At 33.4% G+C, this 23,198-nt stretch overlaps 1 protein-coding gene across 2 annotated transcripts in view; it reads right to left on the minus strand.

The window, feature by feature from the left end:
• The window catches only part of NCAM2 (neural cell adhesion molecule 2), a 488,008-nt gene that overhangs the window by 102,940 nt on the left and 361,870 nt on the right, over positions 1–23,198 (minus strand). For both annotated transcript variants that reach the window (XM_053565686.1, XM_053565687.1), the window contains exons 10-11: positions 9,723–9,910; positions 1,898–1,994 (exon numbers count right to left, since the gene is read on the minus strand). In XM_053565686.1, the coding sequence (XP_053421661.1) occupies positions 1,898–1,994; positions 9,723–9,910 (285 nt within the window). The remainder of the gene's footprint in view (positions 1–1,897; positions 1,995–9,722; positions 9,911–23,198) is intronic.

Consider the following 23,198-nt stretch of genomic DNA (forward strand, 5'->3'; position numbering starts at 1 on the left):
TCAGTTCCTACTACACAATCCCTTCTCTCCCTTCTTCCTCAATATAGCACAACTTGAAATGAAGGATTACAAGTTCTCCAAGTTATATGGTAATTTGAATATCATGAGTTTAATAAAGTTTATTCCTATATGGCCCTATATGGCTTTACAACTGATACATTAATTTTGAGAATATAAGTATATAACATAATAATGAAAATCATTAATAAATTAATATAAAGTTACACTTACATAGAAGATCTCTATGAAATGTTTTAAAATTTCTCTAAGAATCTGCTCATTCTATTAAAATATAGCATAACAGTAATTTTCTTTAATTGCCTTAGGTAGTCCTGAAAGACTATAAATCACATTTTTTTTTCTATTGAGCTATACAATCTATTTTGAAGCATGTGTTTTTGGATTCCTAATAAAGCTTATAAAAGGTAATGGAAAATTGACAGGAGGAGAGGCAAGATGGCCAACTGGAGCCAGCTTTCGACAGAAGCTCCTGTGCAGAGGGACGGTTTATGACCAGAACATGAACAGAAGCTTCTCTGAAGAAGACAGGCACATGGCCTACAGACACATGAAAAAATGCTCATCATCTTTAATCATCAGAGAAATACAAACCAAAACCACACTGAGATACCATCTAACTCCAGTAGGAGTAGCCCACATCACAATATCCTCAAACTACAGAAATTGGCGTGGATGTGGAGAAAGGGAAGACTTCTGCATTGCTGGTGGGAATACAACCTAGTATGTTCCTTTTGGAAAGAAGTTTGGTGAACACTTAGGGATCTAAATGTAGACCTGTCATTTGATACTGCAATTCTTGTACTAGGTGTATATCCAAAGGACCAAAAATCAGTTGGCAACAAAGATATTTGCAGCCCAATTCCTAATTGCCAAGTCATGGAAGAAGCCCAAGTGCCCATCGACCCATGAATGGATTAATAAACTATGGTATATGTATACCATGGAATATTATGCAGCATTAAAAAAGATGGAGACTTTACCTCTTTTTTGTTTACATGGATGGAGGTGGAAAATATTCTTCTTAGTAAAGTATCTCAGGAATGGGGAAAAAATATCCAATGTACTCAGTACTACTATAAAACCAATTTATAATCACTCACACGTATGAGAGATGATCACAACTATAGCCCAGGATGAAGGAGGGAAGGGGGATGATGGGAAGAGAGGGTGGATATTCAATAGATGGAGGGTTAATTGTGGACCTACATCTATGGAGCAGATTTCAAGGGTACAAGTCAAATCTATAAAGTATTAAATACAAATGTCTTAACACTGTGATTAAGTAAATGAGGTGAAAGCTATGTTAATTCATTGGATGTAAGCACTCTAATTTGTACAAATAATCAGTACATTGAATCCCACAAAGGCATAAATGTATTCATTATCTATGTATATATGACTTAATAAAAAAAGAAGATAATGGAAAATTCTATCTAACTATCTATCTGTCTGTCTATCTATCTATGTATGTCTGTGTATACACACATACACTGATGTATAGCTGGATTTCTAGTTAATATGGGGTTATTTTGCTTTAAATATCATTATATTTACATTTTCTAATCTTCAAGCTTTAGGGGAGAATTATAATGTTTCTATGTAAGTGAAATGAAACATTTTCAAACAAAGGAATGAGAGTTAAAAATCACTCTTGATCAGTAAATACATCTAAATTCTTGCAATGTCAGATACAACCGTTCCAACTTTTTAATCACTGACTCACTTTTTCAAATAATAGCCTATTTCATAACTCATAAAAATATAAAAGCTACCCTTTATTAACATTTACAATTATATGATAGAATTTTATTATTTAAAATTTCATTTGCTTATAGAAAATTTTATGAGTTCTCAAAAATTACTCTGTCGTACTTACCAGCCAAAGCAAGAATATATTCCTGAAATCTTGTTCCTATATGGTTAGTGGCTGTGCAATTATATCGTCCAAAGTCATTGTCAGATGTTGGTGCAATCTAAAATAATCAAAACAGTAAGAGTTAAAATTCTTCTTTTTTTTTAAAGTTAAAAATTCTTTAATGTCAATTATTTAGATATAAAAATATTATGAGATAAGAGTTAAAATGCTAAAGCATCACATATGTTTTAAAAAACTATAATATGCTTACTACTTGCAACATGTTCAATTATTTACCCCACGACTCCTTGTTATACTCTATTATTTTATCAAGTAGCATTATTAAATAGCACAAATACTTTTAAGATGTATCTATAAACAATTACTATCCAGAAGATGAGATGAATCATAATGTATTTATAAATTGATTAAAAGGACAAAGCCTCCATTTTGATGTATCCACTAGACCTTCCTATATGTAAACCTCAGGAAGTAGCATACACAGTGAAAATAATGTATAATGTGAAATTGATGCAGGCATAAATTGAAAAATTGAAGCTTGTATCAAAAACATTGTTAACTCTGTTTTCTCTGGTTTTGCACCAGACCAGGTTGATTTTAAAGTTCAAGAAAGGCTCAAAATACATGATGGTTTCTCCCTTTCTTGAGTTTATTGAACATAAAATACTCATAAAGGATGAGAAATTCTTAAAAGCAAAATCTTTTTTAGAAACATATTCTGCAAGAAAATATTACCCTTGTGCAACAATCACTGCAGACAGATACTTTTTCTTGATATTTAATAACAGTATTTTGCCTCCATTTCTACTCAATTCCTGTCATTCTCTTTCAGTGTAGGTGGAAAATATCTGACCTCAATTCTTACACATTTGAAATCCATAATTAAGTTAACCTTGGGGGATTCTATTGATGACCATTGGGACAAACCTAGTAATCCTAATGTCCAGAAATTCTGTAGTATCAATTTAGGAAAGAGATTTAATGATAGTAACGAACATAATTTTCAATAGCAGTAACTATTATTAAGAGATAATATGCTTGTACCTAGAGTTGCTGTTAATTTCAATTGTATCCCAAAAGAGAAAAAAATGAGTTTGTGGTAATAGGAGGCTATTAACTCAGAGTGCAATTTTGAGGTCCACTGAAGATGCTAATTATGAAAGAGCACAATAAACACCATGTTGTGCACTTTGTAGACAGCTTTCCATTTTGAAAAAGATCATAGAATTAAAATTTGGATGATTTAACAGGTCTTATGTAAGTACTCATAAGTGATCAAATATTAACATTTATTACATATGCAGATTTTAATAAACAAGGCTAAACCATAAAATGATTTTACTCATGAGAAGGAGATGTAACACAAAATTTCTTATTCTACACATGTATGCAAACTTTATTTGTATATTCAACAGAGAAGAATGTATTTATTGAATTGAAATAGGAAAGAGACAGCCACAAGAAAGAATTGGGACAATTGCACAGCTCCTTTTGATGAATAATTTGAATACAGCCATTTTTCTTGGAAGAGTCTTAAAAAGACTCAACTCTTTTTTATTTATTTATTTTTTTTAGGTGGATCTCACTATGTTGCCCAAGCCGGGGTGGAGTGTCATCATCATAGCTCACTGGAACCTCAAACCTCTGGGCTTGGGTGATCCTCCTGCTCAGCTTCCTAAGTAGCTGGGACTACAGGTGTATGTGTCACGCCTGCCTAATATTTGTTAATGTTTTGTAGACATGGGGTTCTCTCTGTAGCTCAGGCTTATCTTAAACTCCTGGCATCAACTATCTTCCCCTCCTGCCTTAGCATCCCAAAGTGCTAGGATTATACCCTGTTTCCCTGAAAATAAGACAGTGTCTTATTTTAAGTTGTACTCCCAAAGATGCGCTAGGTCTTATTTTCAGGGGACGTCTTATCTTTCCTGTAAATAGGTCTTATTTTCAGAGGATGTCTTATTTTGGGGAAAACAGGGTAGATATAAGCCCCTGCACCTAACCAAAGCTCAATTTCATTTTGATTGCTACTAGGAGTTTAACTTGTCAGCAAATAAATGCTTTACAACTCAGATAAGTAAGTAATTCCTTTGTCACACTTTATGATTAAAACAGAAACTCTGCAACACAGCATACATTAATACACATACACACGACTCCAGACATAACCTGGTCAAATCATGCGCCCTGAGCATATGTGATGCATTTCAGGAAAGTGGTATGTAACCAAAGTCTAATATTAGTCTGATGCTTAAACTCTGCACAATTATTTTATCTAAATATAAAATAGTATTCGATTATGTATTATAGAGAACTAAGTAATAAATCCTTAAATGTTTAAATGTTTTTAAAAATTAATACTAATGATATTTTTTTCAGGAAGTCCTGGGAACATCTAATCATAAAAATATTTCTTCATATGGAAATGCATTTCATTGCATTTCTCAGATGTTGCATTTTTTTTTTTCCCCCAATGGAGGTAGCTGTGTTGTGTGCCTGGGTTGAACCAGACAGTCTGTGCCATTTTTTCAGCAGCATGTACTCATTTCATGTCTCTGTGTCACTTTTTGGTAACTTTCTCAATATTTCAAACTTTGCATAACTATTAAATCTGCTATAGTGATCTGTGCTCAGTGACCTTTGATGTTACTATAATTGTATTAGAGTGCCCTGAACTTTTCCCATAGAAGATGTCAAACTTCATCAATGAATGTGGGTGTTCTCATTGCTCCATATCTGGCCTTTTCCTTATCCCTGTCTTTGCCTCTTAATTAACTGAGAAACAACAATATTGACATAGGGCCGATTATTAATTTTACCATGGACTCTAAATGTTCATGATAAAGGAAAGGTCACACATCTCTCAATTTAAATCAAAAGCCAGGAAGATTAAGCATAGTAAGGGAGGCATGTCCAAAGTTTAGATATTGAAGCAAGTTGGTCAAGTATTAAAGAAAGAATTCTTGGAAAAATATTAAAAGTACTGGTGAATACATAAATGATAAGTCAGTGAAAGGATTATTGATGATATGGAGAAAGTTTTGGAGGTCTGGAAAGAAAATCAAATCAGCCACAACATTCCCTTAAGCCAAAACATATTCTAAAGCACATCCCTAAATCTGTTCAATTCTATGAAAGTTCAGCAAAGTGAGGAAACTTCAGAAGAAATTTTGAAACCTAGCAGGGGTTGGTTCATAGTGTTTAAAGAAAAGAGTTTTCATAAAATAAAAGTTCAAGATGAAGCAGAAAATGATGGAGAACTTGTGGCATGTTATCTAGGAGATCACGCAAAGATCATTGATGAAAGTGGCTGCAGTAAACAGATTTTCTGTATAGATTAAATGGTCTTTTATCGGCATAAGGTGCCATCTAGGACTTTCATGGCTAAAGAGAAGTCAATGCCTGGCTTCGAAGCTTCAAAGGACAGGCTAAGTCTCTTGGTATAGTCTAATGATGTGTTCATTTACCATTCTGAAAATACTAAAGCCTTTAAGAATTGTGCTAACTCTACTTTGCTTGGGTGCTCCATAAGCCTGGATGACAGCACATCTGATGTAGCATGATTTACTGAATATTTTTATCCCACTGTTGAGTCCACTGCTCAGAAAAAGATCCCTTTGAAAATACCAGTGCTTTTTGACTATACACCCAGTCATCCAAGAGCTCTGATGGAATGTGCAAAGAAACTGATATTGTTTTTATTTCTGCTGATACAACAGCTATTCCTTAGTCTTTGGATCAAGGAGTAATTTTGCCTTTTAAATAGTATTTAAAGAAAATACTAGTATTTTCTAGTAGTATTTAAGAAAAACATTTTTTATGGATATAGCTTCCATAGATAATGATTCCTCTGTTGAACATGGATAAAGTAAATTGAAAACCTTCTGGAAAAGACTCACCAATAGATGCCATCAAGAACATTAGTGACTTATGGGAAGAGACCAAAATATCACCATTATCAAGAGTTTGGAAACGGTTGATTCTAACATTCATGGGTGAATACAGTGGGCTCAAAACTTCAGATGTGGGGAAAATGCATGCTTCAAGAGACTGAAATTAAAAGTGGACTCCCAAAATGTGAATGAATTCCCACAATTTCTTGATAAAACTTTTAACAAATGAGTTGCTGTCTATGGAAGAGCAAAGAAAGTGGTTTCTAGAGATGGAATCTACTCCTGATCAAGGTACTGTGAGCATTGTTAAAATGACAAAAAGAAACTTATAAAATATCATAAACTCCAGTTGGTAAAAGCAGTGGCAGGGGATAAGAGGATTAACCCAAATAATGAAAAAAGTTCTACTGTGGGTAAAATGCTATGACCCAGCATGGTACACTACTAGGACATCTTTCCTGGAAGATAGTGTTAATTTATACAGCTGACTTCATTGTTGTCTTACTGTAAAAAATTGCCACAGCTTACTCCAATTTTCAGCTATCACCACCCTGGCCAGTCAGCAGCCGTCCACCTGAAGTCAAGACCCTCCACCAGCAACAAGGCTACAACTTGCTAAAGGCTCAGATGATTGTTAGTATTTTTTAATTTATTTATTTTTTTTTTTGAGATGGTATCTGACTGTGTTGCTGAGGCTGGATTTGAGCTCCTGGTCTCAAGCTATTCTCTGCCCTCAATATCCCAAACTGCTGAAATTACAGACGTGATCCACCATGAATACAGTAGTTTTTAGTTAAGGTGTACATGTTGATGCTTTTTAGATGTAAGACTATTGCATTCTTAATAAGCTACAGTATAATGGAAATGCAACTTCTATAGGCACTAGAAAACAAAAAAAACAATGTGGACTGTTTTGTTATGTTACTCATTTTATTGACATGGTCTGGAATAGAATTTGCAATGTGCCCAAGTTATGCCTCTATCCACTAACAATAATTTAATTTATTTTAGAATTTTAAGCTTTGACAAAATATAATCCAATGAAATAAATTTATTTTATGATATTAAGCTTTGACAGATATAAGGAACCACACATTTAGTTATTAACATCTACATAATTATTTAAGCTGAGAGTGCAATGTTAATAGGGAGACTTTCTAGTATTTTTTTTTTTACTTCAAAAAATTGATTACTTCTTTCTAAGTATCCCATATTAAGAAAATAATAGATATAACAACCAGGGAAGGGAAGGGAAAGAAGAAATTGAAAACAAGGAACAATGAGATAGTCAATCCTAAACATAGTCTTCTTATTTCACAAATCAATTAGAAACTTCCTGCTGTGAATTTTTGCCATATTAATAAGTTGTGTTATAACCTCAAGGTGTGTTAGGTTAAAAAAAGTTTTTATGAAATTACATATAAATTCATTGGCAGAAACCCAAAGGGCTTATTGAATATTTGGTTATATTTTAAAATTCAGGAATTGGAAAGTTTGAAAAAAAGCATATATATAAATAAAATGAATTAGAAAAGTACAATGTTAAAAATCAATTGCATAGGGTGGTGCCTGTGGCTCAAGGAGTAGGGCGCCGGTCCCCTATGCCAGAGGTGGCGGGTTCAAACCTAGCCCTGGCCAAAAAACAAACAAAAAAAAAAATCAATTGCATAAATCTATTATTGACAAATTTATTACATGTAAATCTGACTTGTTACATATATTATCATGTCTTAAGTATTAGCATGTAGGTGACTATTATAATTATTAAACAAAAATAATAATTATTATCCCAAGAAATTATGTATTTTAATAATAAAATTTTAGTAATGCTTATTGTTGCTTTTTTGTTATTGTTGTTTTATTATGTATTTTTATCAAGTTATATTTGTTGTATACCCATGTTTTTTATACAGGATTTCAATTTAATCTGTGAAAAACAGTAAAGACACAAAACATATACATTTTAAGTCAAAGCTTAAACCCAAAGATCTCTTACCTATGTGCTAAGTAAACAAAAATTGTTTATTTTTCACTTTGAGTGAAAAGAAATGCCATTTTTCCAGGCAGATGTTTAAATAGCATAAAATATTTGTATAATTAAAGTATGTAAATGTTGTAGCTGTAAACTTTCCCTTGACATTAACTCTGGAGAATTATGACTTCTCTCTTAAACTAAAAAATATTAAGATAAAGGAAAGCAGGTGTTAGTTTATCATGTAAGATCAACTGAACTATGTCCAACCCGTCCCCACCAAATTGATAACTGAAATCATAACTCCCAGTGTGAATGTGTTTAGAGATAGAATCTTTAAGGAGGAAACGAAACTTAAATGAGGTCATAAGGCTGAAGCCTAATTCAAAAGGCCTGAATAAGAAAAGGAATAGACACCAGAATATATTTTCTCTCTCTCTTTCTCTGTCTACACAAAAGAAAGGTCATATGAGAACACAGTAGGAGGACAGATACCAACAGATACCAATCATCTCCAGATACCAACCCAGGGGCAACTTGATCTTGGATTTCCAGCCTCCATAACTGAGAAAATACATTTCTATGATTTAAGCAGTCTGGTCTGTGATATTATATTGTGGAAGCCAAGGAGGATGATAGGCTATGCCAAACTGATATTAAATTTAAACTCAGTTTTTAAACTAAGATAAGTTTAAGGCTGCCTGAATATACATACAAGTTGTGCGTTTGTTTTGTGAAATTGACATCCCTGTCCATAACCAGTGGTTAGTTCTAATGCAATTTCAAAAAAATTTATTTAAATTGTAGCAGGTTTAGATAAAGTAGCTTCATTACTAAATAGTCAGTAATCCAGACATTTGATGATGTGATGGCTAAATCCTTATACCAAATTTTTTTCTGAGACTAATTGGCATGAATGTGGACACCCCAGTTAACGCAGCGTAAATATCAGTATTCTAAAACATGAGTTGCTTTTAGTTTATGTAAAGTTAATTAGTAAATAAAAATATAGGAGCTTTAGCTAAACACGTCTGTGCTGAGTCACAGCTCTTCTACCAACATCACAAGTTAGAAGGGCTGATGATTACGTTGGTGATATTGTACAGGCTTTTGAAATTGATAAACACAGACACAATCTGCAATCGATAAAGGCATTTTATTCAAACGGTATTCACAATCCAGTCACTTGGCAGTCAAAACAAAAAGTAATAAATACAAACAATCTTAATTGTAAACATAAAGTAAAATGAAGCACTAAGCAAGTAAATTTGGTTTATTTAAGAATTGTAAACAAGGAGTCAGCAGGCAGCATTTATATTTGCCCATCTGAGGCTAACAGTCACGCTGCACACACTCAATGAAAGCATCGACTCTGGGGCGGCGCCTATGGCTCAGTCGGTAAGGCGCCGGCCCCATATACCGAGGGTGGTGGGTTCAAACCCGGCCCCGGCCAAACTGCAACCAAAAAATAGCTGGGCGTTGTGGCGGGCGCCTGTAGTCCCAGCTACTCGGGAGGCTGAGGCAGGAGAATCGCTTAAGCCCAGGAGTTGGAGGTTGCTGTGAGCTGTGTGAGGCCACGGCACTCTACCGAGGGCCATAAAGTGAGACTCTGTCTCCACAAAAAAAAAAAAAAAGAAAGCATTGACCCTGAAGCTGAACTACTGTCCTTCAAAAAGTGCCAAATTATCAAATCTTTCTCCTTATATTTTACCTGATATAATTTTATTCTAAAAGTAAAACTAAGAAAACTAATGTTTGCTATACACCTATATTTCTATACAAGTAGATACTGACACATTAGCAGTGAATGGATCATAACACAATTGACCTTCAGGTAAATACACATTACAGATATACACTACAATTTCAATATATATTTACATAGGAAGATATTTAAATATATATAAAATAGTGGATAATTTTCAAAATAATAAAAATTTTTGAAGTATATGTGGAAACTTACCTCTAATATCATCTTTTTTCCTATACTATATGTCTTTAAATTGGTGGTGTTTTTAGCAGGTAAGACTAATTTCTCTCTTCTCCAATGGATTGATGCTGGTGGATTCGATGTCACATCACAACTTATGTTGATAGGATTTCCTTCCCAGGAGTAATAAATTGTTTGGTTTGATATAAACTTGGGAGCATCTATAAAACAATATAATAAAACATTTATAGAACTTTTTAAGTTAATTAGTAAATTTGAATTAGTGTAAATATTAATACGTTTTACTTGACAATAAAAATAAGCCAGACAATTCAAATTACACGTGCAGGTGGTTCCTGAGTTATGGATGAGATACATTGCCGACAATGTCTTTATGTCTAATTTGTATGTAACACAGATCCTTGTGATACATACAAATTATTATCCTTGTAAGAATAATAATAATAATGACGACAATCCTATAATGCCTTGTGGGTGATAATAACCATACAGTGCAATAATGTAAGCTTAATAATACACTTGCTCTGCAATAATAAGTTATAAAAACTTTTGTGTTCTTCCTTTTAATGCAAACAAACAGAACAGAAAAACGAATTCATACAAAAGAATTCACATCTTATACCTGTATTAAAACACCATATATATCCTATAAATATAAACAACTACTATGTGCCCATAAAAATAAAAAAAGAAAAAAAAAGTTCAGATGGAAAATAAGAGGTATTTGAAAAAGGACATTCAAGGTTAACAGTCATCTAATGCTGCTTCAGTGTTAGACTATCAGGAATGTTACACTTATTTTGAATTTCTAAGTAAATCAATAATAACCTTTCAACTTCAATAATTAATCCACTACTCTGCCTAGAAATAATTGATGCTTTCAGTGGAGCACTGTCTTTCCCATGTGCTATAATTCTCACTTTGTCTTTTATAACTGTTCAGACAGAGTGGGGGACTGAAGCCTAATGCTTTCCCTAGGCATGATGCAGTCTGTTCTTTGTCTGAACTTGGTTATCATTACTTTCATTTCCATTCCAATCACCTTTCTCTTCAATGAGGCTCACCTGAACTAGAAGTGGACTTTCCCCATGGAAGCTTGGTCATAAGAACAAACACAGACTCACAAAATTGAATGAAAAAGTTAGACAGTGAGAACAGTGTGATCATAAAAGAATATGCTGTGCCAATGAATGGCTTATGCCATGTGGGTTTGCTTAAGTGGACAGAAGAAAGAAGTTGCTGAATTATTGATTGGATTATTTGGTTATAAATTATCTTATGTTGAGACTTGGAAACCTGTTCATAAGTGCGGAACACTATTAAGTTGGGTTGTCCATAATCCAGGGACAGCCCGTACACATATCTAACTCATGAAAATATATGTCATTTGAATATTTTAACACAATTTTAATATTATTAAAAATGGAAACATTCAAATCTAGCTAATTATTAAAACACAAACAAAAGTCAAGAGTTTAATTTGCTCTTAATAATCTGAAAAACTTTTCCATTGATTAAATTAATGGCTGTCTATATTTTTAGAAACAGTTTCTGGACCAAACTTAATTATAAAGTAAGAGTTTCGCACAAAACATGATAAAATGAATGGTTCTTATGTCATTTTGAAATATATTTTAGGCATAGTCACGTCTGTTAAAAATAAATATATATAGAAAAACAGGGTCTGGCTCTGCCACCCAGGACCAAGTTCAGTGGAACAATCATAGGTCACTGCAGCCTACACTCCCTGGGCTCAAGGGATCCTTCTGCCAAGTAGCTGGAAGTAGCTGGTGGCATGTGCCACCATCCATGGTTAGTTTTTTTAAAAATTTTCTGGAGATAGATTTTTGCTGTGTTACTCAGGCTGGTCTTAAACTCCTGGCTTTAATATATCCTCCCACCTCTGCCTCCTAAAGTGCTAAGATTATAGGTATGAACCACTGCACCTGGCTTCTACTATGAAATATTTTGAAGAATCAGGTAGTAAATCTAAATTAAAATGGCCATGTCACAACTAACCACCAATTTTTATTTTTCTGAAGTGTCTATATTTCCAATTTTCGTTAAACCAGAGACATTAATCAAAAATAATTAATTTGAATATTAATAAGTCCCTATTTCTATGATTCCATGCCCGGTTTCAGATCTCTACACCAACCTCTCTAATGATAGCTGAGAGGAACAGACAATGTAAATCTAATTGTGAAGATACACGTTTTTACTGCGTTCTTACTCCCAAACCAGGACCTAGACAAAAATGTCAAATACTGTGCCCTCTTTCAGTCTTAATTTCCTGATTATATAAATAACTGAGATTTTTTTTATTTTTACATAAAAAATAATTTTCAATTAATATCTATCTGATCCAAAAATATCAGATTTATATAAAATTATAATCTATAGAACGAATGTGAAAGCAAACATTTAAAAAATCTCTGTCCAATTTTTAATGTTATGTTTTAATGCCAAAATGTGAGATGTTTACTGATTTATTTCCAGATAAATGGTCAAAATACATGTAGACATCTTATTCTGTCCAATACTTTTTAATAATCTCATAAGGAAGTTATAATCCATATTTTATGGATGAGGTATCTGGGGTAAGAGATGTCAAGCTCTTTCTTGCACTAATTTTTAGGACTGGGACTTGAATCTAAAACTATTTTAACAAATATCCATTCATTTCCGTTCAAATACTGAAATAAAATAATACTATCAATGCTAGCAACATTTTGATCATGTGAATCTTAACATACATTACTGAGTAGAATATAACTGGAATGATTTCTGAAAAAGATAAAGAGACTTAAAAAAGTTTATGATCAATCATATTCTATACTCCAATCCACTTTTAGGTATCTTTCCAGAGAAAATAATTATCAATATTATAAAAGATCCTATACGGACTGTGAATGCATTATTATTTTAACAATAAAAACTCAGAACAACTTAATGCCCTACAAAAGAGTATGTATGCAAGAAAAGGTGCTACGTGTTTGTACGTAGGTGTGCTAAATATCCTGTGGACATATTGTCTCTATTTTTTTTTTTGTCAATTTATTGCGTGTTTAGTATTTTCAATAAGCTGTTTTCAAAGCTAAGCTGTGCACTTCCTAAAAGCAGCCTTTCCGCACCTTTCAATGCTGGGTGAGTTTTCCTATTACATGTACCCACGGCATTCATGTTCTCTCTCACCATGGTCATTAGGATCTGAAAGAATCTTTTTCTTTTCTCTTCTAATGATCTGAATTTGGGGGTTAGACTGTGTCTCTGTCATAATTAATTGCCTGAAAGCTCACACAGTGTTCTCAAAACTCAAAAGTTGCATATCAAATTGACTCAAAGTTAAACAATCAGTTTAATTCAGCAGTTCATCTAACATGAAAAGAAGACAGGTTCAAGAGAAAATGACAAGAAACAAACACAAAACTTCAAGCCAGAGAAGTGAAGAATCTAAGAACACACACGTAAGTATGGAAATACATATAAGGGAAACCAAACTCTTTGACATTCACAGTCAAAAATCTTACATTTACATCTATACAATACTTTATTACTTTTTGATACATAAAACATAAGTTCCTTAGCATTATATTATTTTATAGAAAGGTTATAGATTATATAATTATAAATAAGTACAGTCCAATATGAAAATAATACATGCTAATGAAGTATTAATAGCTGACTCACAGTTATATCCTGTTCACAATGTGATATCTGTATTACATAATTATAATTTAATAACAAACTTAGGGTAACATTTGGTTTTTCCATGAGAGAAAGCAATTGTCACTAACTGCTTTTCTGATGATCTCAGTGGGAATTCAATTCAGAATTATTAATGTTTAACGCCATACATGCTATAGAAAATACATATTATACTAAAAGCCACATTAAAAACATATGTATTTGTCTTGCGAGACAAATTAAAATTCTGTGCATCATAGTCTTTATAAATATCAAAACAATAGCAGGGTGGCAATATTCACCAGTATACGACTAAAATGTAAATGAAATTAAAGAATTGGAATTGGGCCAATATAGGATGAAGAATGTGACTCTTGCAGAGCAACAAGTGAAGAGGCTTAAAAAGTGTACCCATATTTCATGTGGGTATGCAAAAAATTGTAATTTTGAGAAAATAGGAAGGTCTTTTACACCATGAAAGGCTTCAAATGTTATAAAGAGGAAACATTTTGGTGGTTACAAGAAAGGCAGAAAAGGAAGTAAGAGATAAAGTAGTGTAAGTAAATCTGGAAAATTAGCAATTGCTGAAATGTTAATATACAGGGCAGCCAGAAAGTTCACGTGCAATTTTTATTTCATATGTTATCAGTGGTTCTCAACCTTCATAATTCCACAATGTATTTTCATTGGTGCATCTTACAAGGGTACATGTGAAATTTACTAAGTGTAGAATATAAATGTCTTAACACAATAACTAAGAAAATGCCATGAAGGCTATGTTAACCAGTTTGATGAAAGTATTTTAAATTGTATATGAAACCAGCACCTTGTACCCCATGACTGCATTAATGTACACAGCTATGATTTTTATTAAAAAAAAAAAGTGGGTCACTACCCACAGGTTGAGAACTGCTATATATATATATATATATATATATATATCTTGTGCACACTCTATATATACACACCACACAATATATATAGATGAGATAAAAAGATAGATAAGGACAAATTTTCACCGGGAAGTTATTTACTTTTTTTGCCTAGGATATTTGCCCTATATTCTATGCATAGATAAAATTAATTCCCAATTACATAAAATAAAAAGATAAGGAAACACTTCTTAATTGTGTTTCCTCAAATGCTATTAAAGTCTAAATTAAAATATTACTCTATCAATTACAAGGAACACGAATAACTTTAATGGAAGAAAAAGTTTATCTGAAGAGCATAGAAAAGAAAAATCAGAGAAATCTGAATGTGACAATATGGAAATTAAGTGGGTGTGGAGGGAGCCAGGGCCTTTCAGAGAGCCTCTGATTTAATCAAGTTCCTCTAAGACCACATTAGGTCCTAGCCTTGGCCCTGGCCCTGGCTTGCTATTAGCAAGAAATCCTATTAAATCAGTGTTATGAGAATTCTCTCACCCAGATTTCTGATCACCCTTAATCCTTGACCAAGTTCTTCATTCACGGCCACTGTGGTCTAAGTCTGGGCCTCACACTAGCAAGGATCTATTAGGCCTTTTTTTTTTTTTTTCTTTTATTAATTCTTATATATATAAATCATGAATACATTTCTGCCTTTGTGGGATTCAGTGTGTTGATTATTTGTACAAATTGGAGTGCTTACATCCTACTAATTAACATAACTTTCACTTCATTTACTTAATCACAGTGTTAAGACATTTGTGTTCCATACTTGATAGATTTGACTTAACCCTTGCAATATGTTCGATAGGTGTGGTCCCACCATTAACTCTCACTCTATCAGACCACCTTTCCTATCCTCCTCCTGTTCCCTCCTTCATCCTAGGCTATAGTTGTGATTCATCTTTCATATGAAAGTGTGAGTGATTATAAATTGGTTCCATATATATTCCAAGTACTGAGTACTTTGGATATATATTTTTTCCATTCCTGAGATAGTTTACTAAGAAGAATATTTTCCAGCTTCATCCATGTAAACATAAAAGAGATAAAGTACTCACAAAAATGTAGCCTTTATATATACAACCATAGTCAAGGTGAAAAAACAACAAGGACTCTATTCCCTTTATAATAGTGCCAAAGAAGATGAAATATCCGGGAGTGTACCTAACAAAGGACATGAAAGATCTCTATAAAGAGAACTATGAAATTCTGAGAAAAGAATTAGCTGAAGATGTTAACAAATGGAAAAACATACCATGCTCATGGCCGGGAACAATCAACATTGTTAAAATGTCTATACTACCCAAATAAATCTACAGATTTAATGCAACCCCTAATAAAGCACCTCTGTCATACTTTAAAGATCTGGAAAAATTAGTACTTCATTTTATATGGAAACAGAAAAAACCTTGAATAGCCAGGAAATTACTCAGAAATAAAAACAAAAAAGGAGGAATCATGCTACCAGACTTCAGACTATATTATAAATCTATAGTGATCAAAACAGCATGGTACTGGCACAAAAATCTATTCGGTCTTTTAAGCAAGAATGGCAACACCTTTGAAGTGTGCTTCAAGTTTCTTTTAGTAGTTTTTCATCCATGGAAGCCCTCGTTCTGCTTGTTAGCTATAAATCACCACTTGTATTTGAAGTTAAATTCAATTTCTCTCCCCTTTTCCAATATGCTTGACTACCATTTTCAATATTCTTAAATAAAGTCATCCCCACAAATTTTAACAACTGTTAAGAATAATTCCCCTTTAACAAAAGAAAGTAACACCAAGAAAAATTATTAAAAGGAACATCTGTTTCCCTCCCTTAGGAGAGGATAACACAAACAGCTTTGAAGAGAAATATATCACATATTAAGAACTGTTGGACCATTTCCCATAAATTTTCCCCATTTAAATGTTAGAGTTAAATAATAAGCTAGAAGCTTATATAAAATTTTAAACTAACAGATAAATTAATCAATTGTCTCAATATCAGAGAAACAAAGACAATCCTCTAAATTCCAGTTTAGGAAGATTAAATTACCTTCCATTTTGAATTAATAGATGTTTAAACGTGTTGAAAATGTATTTGTTTATTGCTCATAGACAAGATTTGAATTTCAAGTGTGATCTTCAAAATTGCGGTCCACCCCTCTTGTGATTAAGAAGAACTTTTACCTTTAATATAGTACATACATTGTAGCATCATTCACAATAGTCAAGATATGGAATAAAAAGAAGTGCATCTCAGTAGAAGAAGGAATACAGAAAATGCGTCTATACACAATGGAATACTAGTCAGCCATAGAGGAGAAGGAAATTCTGTCATTCATGACAACATGGTCATCTGGAGGGCATCAGGCTAAAGTGAAATAAGCCAAGCATGGAAAGAAGGGTAGTAGTAGGGGTGACGATAAAAGGAATGGGGACTGCTGCGGGTCAGGAGTCCTGGTTCCCTGAATTTAGTTGACCTGGTTGGAGTACTTGGCTGAGCTAGAAAGTTCAACTGTGGCCTGGCACTAACCCAAAGCAAAATGAGTAGAAACTGAAAATAAAACTGAAGCAAACAGTCGGTGGGTATAAAAAGCAAATGTAACTTACACAAGTTTCAAGGAAACCAAGAGATTTTATTTAGGAAGAAAAAAGAGAAAGTTTAGAGTACTTCCAAAGAGAGGTGGAAGTGAGTCCCTTTTGGGAAGGAGAGAAGGTGAGAGAAATGGAGATGTAAAGACCGGCCTGCAGGGGTGTAAATACTCTCTTTGTGTGAACTTGGCTTCAAGTCTTCCACTGGGCTCTCTGCGTTTCCAGGCAGTATTGCTCTTTCCTATTAGTCATTGATTGCCTCTTTCTATTGGTCCTTGGTTACCTACTTTACCTCATACCTACATTCTTATGGCCCTCCAGACTTCCTGGGTCAGCAGGCCAGGTTTTCCTCCCACCCTTCTCGAAGCCCATTTCTTAGTGCCCTGGCTGAAGGATATGTTGGTAAAAGGATACAAGTTTTCATCAGAAAAGAGGAATAATTTTTTTTTTTTTTTTTTTTTTTTGTAGAGACAGAGTCTCACTTTACCACCCTTGGTAGAGTGCCATGATGTCACAGTACTCACAGCAACGTCCAGCTCTTGGGCTTTTGCAATTCTCCTGCCTCAGACTCCCGAGCAGCTGGGACTACAGGTGCCCACCACAACACCCGGCTATTTTTTGGTTGCAGTTCAGCCAGGGCTGGGTTTGAACCCGCCACCCTCATTATATGGGTACCCTACTTACTGAGCCACAGGCGCCACCCAAGAGAAATAAATTTTTAAGATCTGTTGCATAATATGGTGACTATTGTTAATAAAACTGTATTACATGATTCACAACTGTTAAAAGTCAATTTCAAATGTTCTTATTATAAAAAATCATATGCATATGAAGTGATGGATTTGTTAATTTGCTTAATGTAAGCATTCCACCTTCAAACTATGATGTACAAAATATGTACAATTAACCAGAAATACTGTGGAAATGGGCATGTGCACACACACACACGTGCTAGTGGATAAAATATAATAGAAAACATTGTAGTTGCTGCTTATTGGCAAAATATTTTATCAGAAATAGCATTGACCTTGCCATTGGATTTGAGTACCAAGTCTGTCAGAAGTCAAAGACATAGCCTCGTGTTTCTGTTTATTTCTTTAGAATTTTTTTTTTCTTCGAATAACTAAAAATTTGCTCTGGGTTAGTGATTTCCCAATTTCTTAAATTCTAGAAGTCCTTTTATATGAATTGGAACACATTTCAAATTATGTATGGATACTGCTACACTTTATATATAAAAGGTAACATTTGCGCCATAAAAAGGTAACATTTGCTTTTTATAAAAATTAAACAAACTTCTTGGGGTAATGCTACTTATTTAATGTTTATAAAATCCTCTAGCATAGTTTACTACATACACATACATACTTTAAAATGCAAATATATGCATAGTAATTAAAATAAAAATAATTCTTTGGTATATGTTATTAAATTCATTTCCCTCAAAATAGAGACTACACGAGGGAAAATAATGTAGTCATCCTACATAGTTAAAATTATTAACTATATTTAGGTTACAAAATATTCTACTTAATGATTATATAATTAATACAAATGTGTGCATTACTCCATAAATTATAAGAAGGGGAAGACTGCAAATAGGGAGTAACATGGCTATAGACTTGAAAAAAACAAAACAAAACAAAACAAGAAACTGTGCTTTCTTCCCTATTATTACAATGAAGCGAACCCTAAAGAGAAATTATTTAGCTTTAATTAAATGGCAGCTGTACAGGAAGAAGGCTGAGCTGGAACATTTAATCAATTATTATATCCATGACCTTGACTGAATCTCTGAATAAAAGTTACACAAGAAATAGTGATCTGTGCCAGGATCTGAATCTGTCACCTTCCTTAAAGTTTCATTCAAGATAAGCTTATTCAGGGCCTGGAGACTCAAAAGAAACTTCTAAGCCTTTAAGCTTACCTTGAGTTTTTATACCAAGTTACACGTGTTTTGATAAATCTCTCCATTCCCTTTCCTTTTTACTTTTATTTTTACTTTTTTTTGGCCTCCCTGCTGAGACTAGAGCTGCAGTCAGAGCCAGTACTCATCACTGCCTTCTGCCACTGTATGAGATTTCCTGACTTGATTATGTGCTTAATGCAAGCTTTCCACGATTTCTGTCATTTCTGCTCAGGCTCTGAAATCTTTTTTCTGAACTTGGTTGATCTGTGGTGGGTACCTGTGACCTAAGTAACATCTTATTTCTTGTTGAGTCTGGCCTGGATTCCTGAATTCCACCGTGCATGAGCTAGGTGAAGCTGATGACAAAGCCTAACAGAGGCCATGGGAACTGCAGTGTAAAAATCTTTGACCTGAATGTCCACTGGGTCATGAATATTAGAACAAGGCACTCAATATACAAACTCACTATACACTATCCATTTTACAAATCAAATTTCTTTTTCTTTTTTTTTTTTTTTTGGTGGCTTTTGGCCGGGGCTGGGTTTGAACCCACCACCTAGGGCATATAGGACCGGCGCCCTACTCCTTGAGCCACAGGCGCCGCCCTACAAATCAAATTTCAAAGACACTATTAGGATAAACCAATTGGAGTCTTTTAAAATCATGTTAATAATCATAGGCATTGTCCTTGTAAAACAGCATTGCAGTTATAGCAAACCTGGCTTGCATGCTCTCCAGAGTGCTAATATACTATAGTAAGCTACCCTCTTCTCTTGTAGCCATCATATTCTGGAGTGTGCAATTTTCAATTTTTTTAAATATTTATTTTAAGAAATAAAAACAATGGCAATAGCAATTTTAATGTGTAATAGGATTTGACTTTAAAAGCTTTGCCATTCATTTCTTACCATGAAAGCACAATATATAGAAATACCATGCACTTCTCTCAATACCCATCATTACCTCTCTTATCTAATTTATAATTGCTACCTGATCAATTTTACAAGCCCCTTACTGGCTTACTGACTTACCCACTGGTTTCTACGTAAGAGATTGCTACAATCTGCCTTTAAAAATTCTAAAAGATCCTATTCACATTTTTATTTCCAAACTTTAATGATGGTTTATGAAGCTCTACGTAGCCTGGCCTAGCGAGGCCTAACTATATGACCTTGTTTCTATTTAGGTTAATTATGTTCCTTAAACCTTTAATCATCATTAACCCTTTTATGCTTTCAGGCCTTTGTACTAGCTGTCCCGTCTTCCTAATTACTTTTTGATTTATTTCCATTAATTGTAGTTGTGTATGTTCTATACCCCTAATTAATAATTTCCATGAGAGCAAGTAGTGTTGCTTTCCACTAAGTTCTGGACAGCACCTGAATACATACTTGATACTCAGAAGATTCTCAGGGAATAACAGTGAGATGGATGAATGAAAACTCTGGTAAGTATGCAATGTAGATATCATCACCACATTTGAAAGAGGATCACATTTATCTGATATTTCTAAAGATATAGAAGGTTTGGACTCAGATGCATGGCTATTTCTATTGTAATATTGATTTTTTCTGAGATTCAAGGTTATTTTGTTAAATAAGCTAGCCTCTCAATTTAGCCAAGAATTAATTGCATGCTTTTCAAAAGTATCTGAAGCACCTTGACTCTTTGATTCCAGTTATTTGAAATTTCTCATTTGCTTTATACTGAGGGAAACTACCAAGGGAGTAAAAACTAATATATCCTTTGGCACATTTAGAGGATAATTCAATTAATGATTTCATAGATCCAGTTCTACTGTGTGTTCAGTCATATGCAGAATCCGCTGTGGCAATTAGATGGATTCAGACCATGTACCAGGGGAATTCTAATGGCTATGCGGAATACAAAATTAGATGTGTGCTTATTGTCAATTAACCGTAACACTGGATGTACAGTTTTTGTACTAACTTTGAACAGACAAGTTATGCATAAATCTAGGCATATTTTATGACCTTTGAGTCATAAGAGTAATTTACATTAAGGGATGTCTATATGTGACTTCTCAGCACACACTGTGTTTCTCCGTAGCTTGACTATTATTATTGATATAATCATTACTCTCCATAAGAGAAGTCTGATAACTAATGAAAATGATTTATCTGTTAAATGTTATAGTAGGCTCTCTGTAAGTGGACCATTCAAGGTATTGTAACAAACTGGCCAACATACAAAGGTGGTCAAACGTAAGAAACTAATACATACATGGGGTACATGGCTGGTCTATGAAAATTAGGTCAACTTAAGCAGGTGGTCAATGTAGGGAAGTTGTCAACTATGGAGGTTCTACTGTATTATTTTTTCTATTGTTCAGATATCTCCAGTATCACAAATCATATATAAATACTAATAAAATTTTGTACGTGTACTAGGAATGACTATTTTCTCATTTATTATGACTTTATGTAATCAAATTTTTAATAAAGAGCTACCTTGCTTTTAAAGAATATATTATTCTTAGGATAATAATTCTTAGTATCTTCTGAGTGTCAAGAATATATTATTCTTAATATATATTATTATTAGGCATAATTTCAGTTATATTATTAGGCACAATTTCACATATATAGGAAAAAGTTAATGAATCACATTTATAACAATTTCTGGGTTATTGAAGGAAGGATGATTGGGCTACAGATATATCAGTATCAAAGTTGTTTTATAAATAACAGTAATGCCAGTCTCCTTAGAATTTGACTTTTAAAATAAATGCAAATATTCAAATGAAATTATAATCTTGATTTTTAAAGATATACCTGGCATTTTTAGATATCTAATATGTAAATAAGGATCTCTTAGAATAAAATAAGAAATCAACAAAGGAAATTTTGGTCAGGTAAGTAACAGATAAGACAAATGTTTGGGCATTTGTGACTCAAAATTACTTGGCACAGAAATTAGTGATTTTATGATAGCAAAAATAATTACAGAAAAGAAAAATGTATACAGATGCACAAAAAAATATTTTATGGTATTTGAGGACTCTGATATTTGCACATACAATCTCAGAAAACATTATAACAGGCCCCCCAAATTAAATATTGCCTAAAAACAGGATTATTATCAAATAATTCTTTTATAACAAGTATTATGTTTCAAATTCTTGTGAATATGAACTGTTTGGAAATACCAAGAGTGCTAAAAACAACTCTTTGAAGGAAACAATTGCTCCTATCCAGACTTCACCTTCATCCTAGGGGCAGAAGCTATTCATTGTGTCCACAATAAAGATGTTTTAGTTTCAGGGAACTGTAAATACGAAATAAAACACTTAAATGAACAAATATACTAGGTCAAATTTGTCATATATGTTTTGATACAGGATCAATGCAGATTCAATATTATTTGATCCTTAAGACATACTTTAAAGTACTGTGGTGACTTGCTGTCTTTAGGGTTTTGTCTCGTACTTCTCATCCATACATTCTCTGTGATACCTATTTAGTTAGAAGGGCATTGAACTACACTACATTTAAGGACACTTTCTAAGTTATTCTATATAAGTAGACTATAGCTCCCTAGCCAGACAAGGACTGATAGTGCTCTCTTTATAGTGACATACAATAAACATTAGTAAACCAAATATTGTAACTGAAAATTCTTAAATGAGTATAAATCCGTTTACTTCTTTAATGATTTTAAAACAATTTATTACAAATTATATCAATTTTCTACTCAATATATGATGATTATTGAGGCAAGTTTGAGATTGCTTTGGGAAAAATACAAATATGCATATTTTAACAAAACAAAATAGTATTTTAAATCTAAGTGGTATTATTCTTTTGACCATTAAGAAAAAAAGTATAATTTTACATATGCACAATAATGCAATATTTCCCTGTGATTAATTATTTCACGTTCTGGAATTGTTTATGTTTCTTTTTTTTTTTTTTGTAGAGACAGAGTCTCACTGTACCACCCTCGGGTAGAGTGCCGTGGCGTCACACGGCTCACAGCAACCTCAAACTCTTGGGCTTCCGCGATTCTCTTGCCTCAGCCTCCCGAGCAGCTGGGACTACAGGCGCGCGCCACAACACCCAGCTATTTTTCTGTTGCAGTTTGGCCGGGGCTGGGTCCGAACCCACCACCCTCGGCATATGGGGCCGGCACCCTACTCACTGAGCCACAGGCACCGCCCTGTTTATGTTTCTTAAAATTGCAGTCAACGAGTTGATTTTTATAAATTTTTGAAATCATTTGACATATATAATTTAATAATAAATTCAATTTCTGATTTAACATAATCCATTCTTATTACTGTATGTTGGCCATGTTGTTTTGTTGTTGTTAGGGCCATTTGCTGTTATTAGTAAATTTGACTTACTGCAGTGGTATCCCTAT

This window comes from Nycticebus coucang, chromosome 16 (assembly GCF_027406575.1).
Source record: "Nycticebus coucang isolate mNycCou1 chromosome 16, mNycCou1.pri, whole genome shotgun sequence".
Classification (NCBI taxonomy): Eukaryota; Metazoa; Chordata; class Mammalia; order Primates; family Lorisidae; genus Nycticebus; species Nycticebus coucang.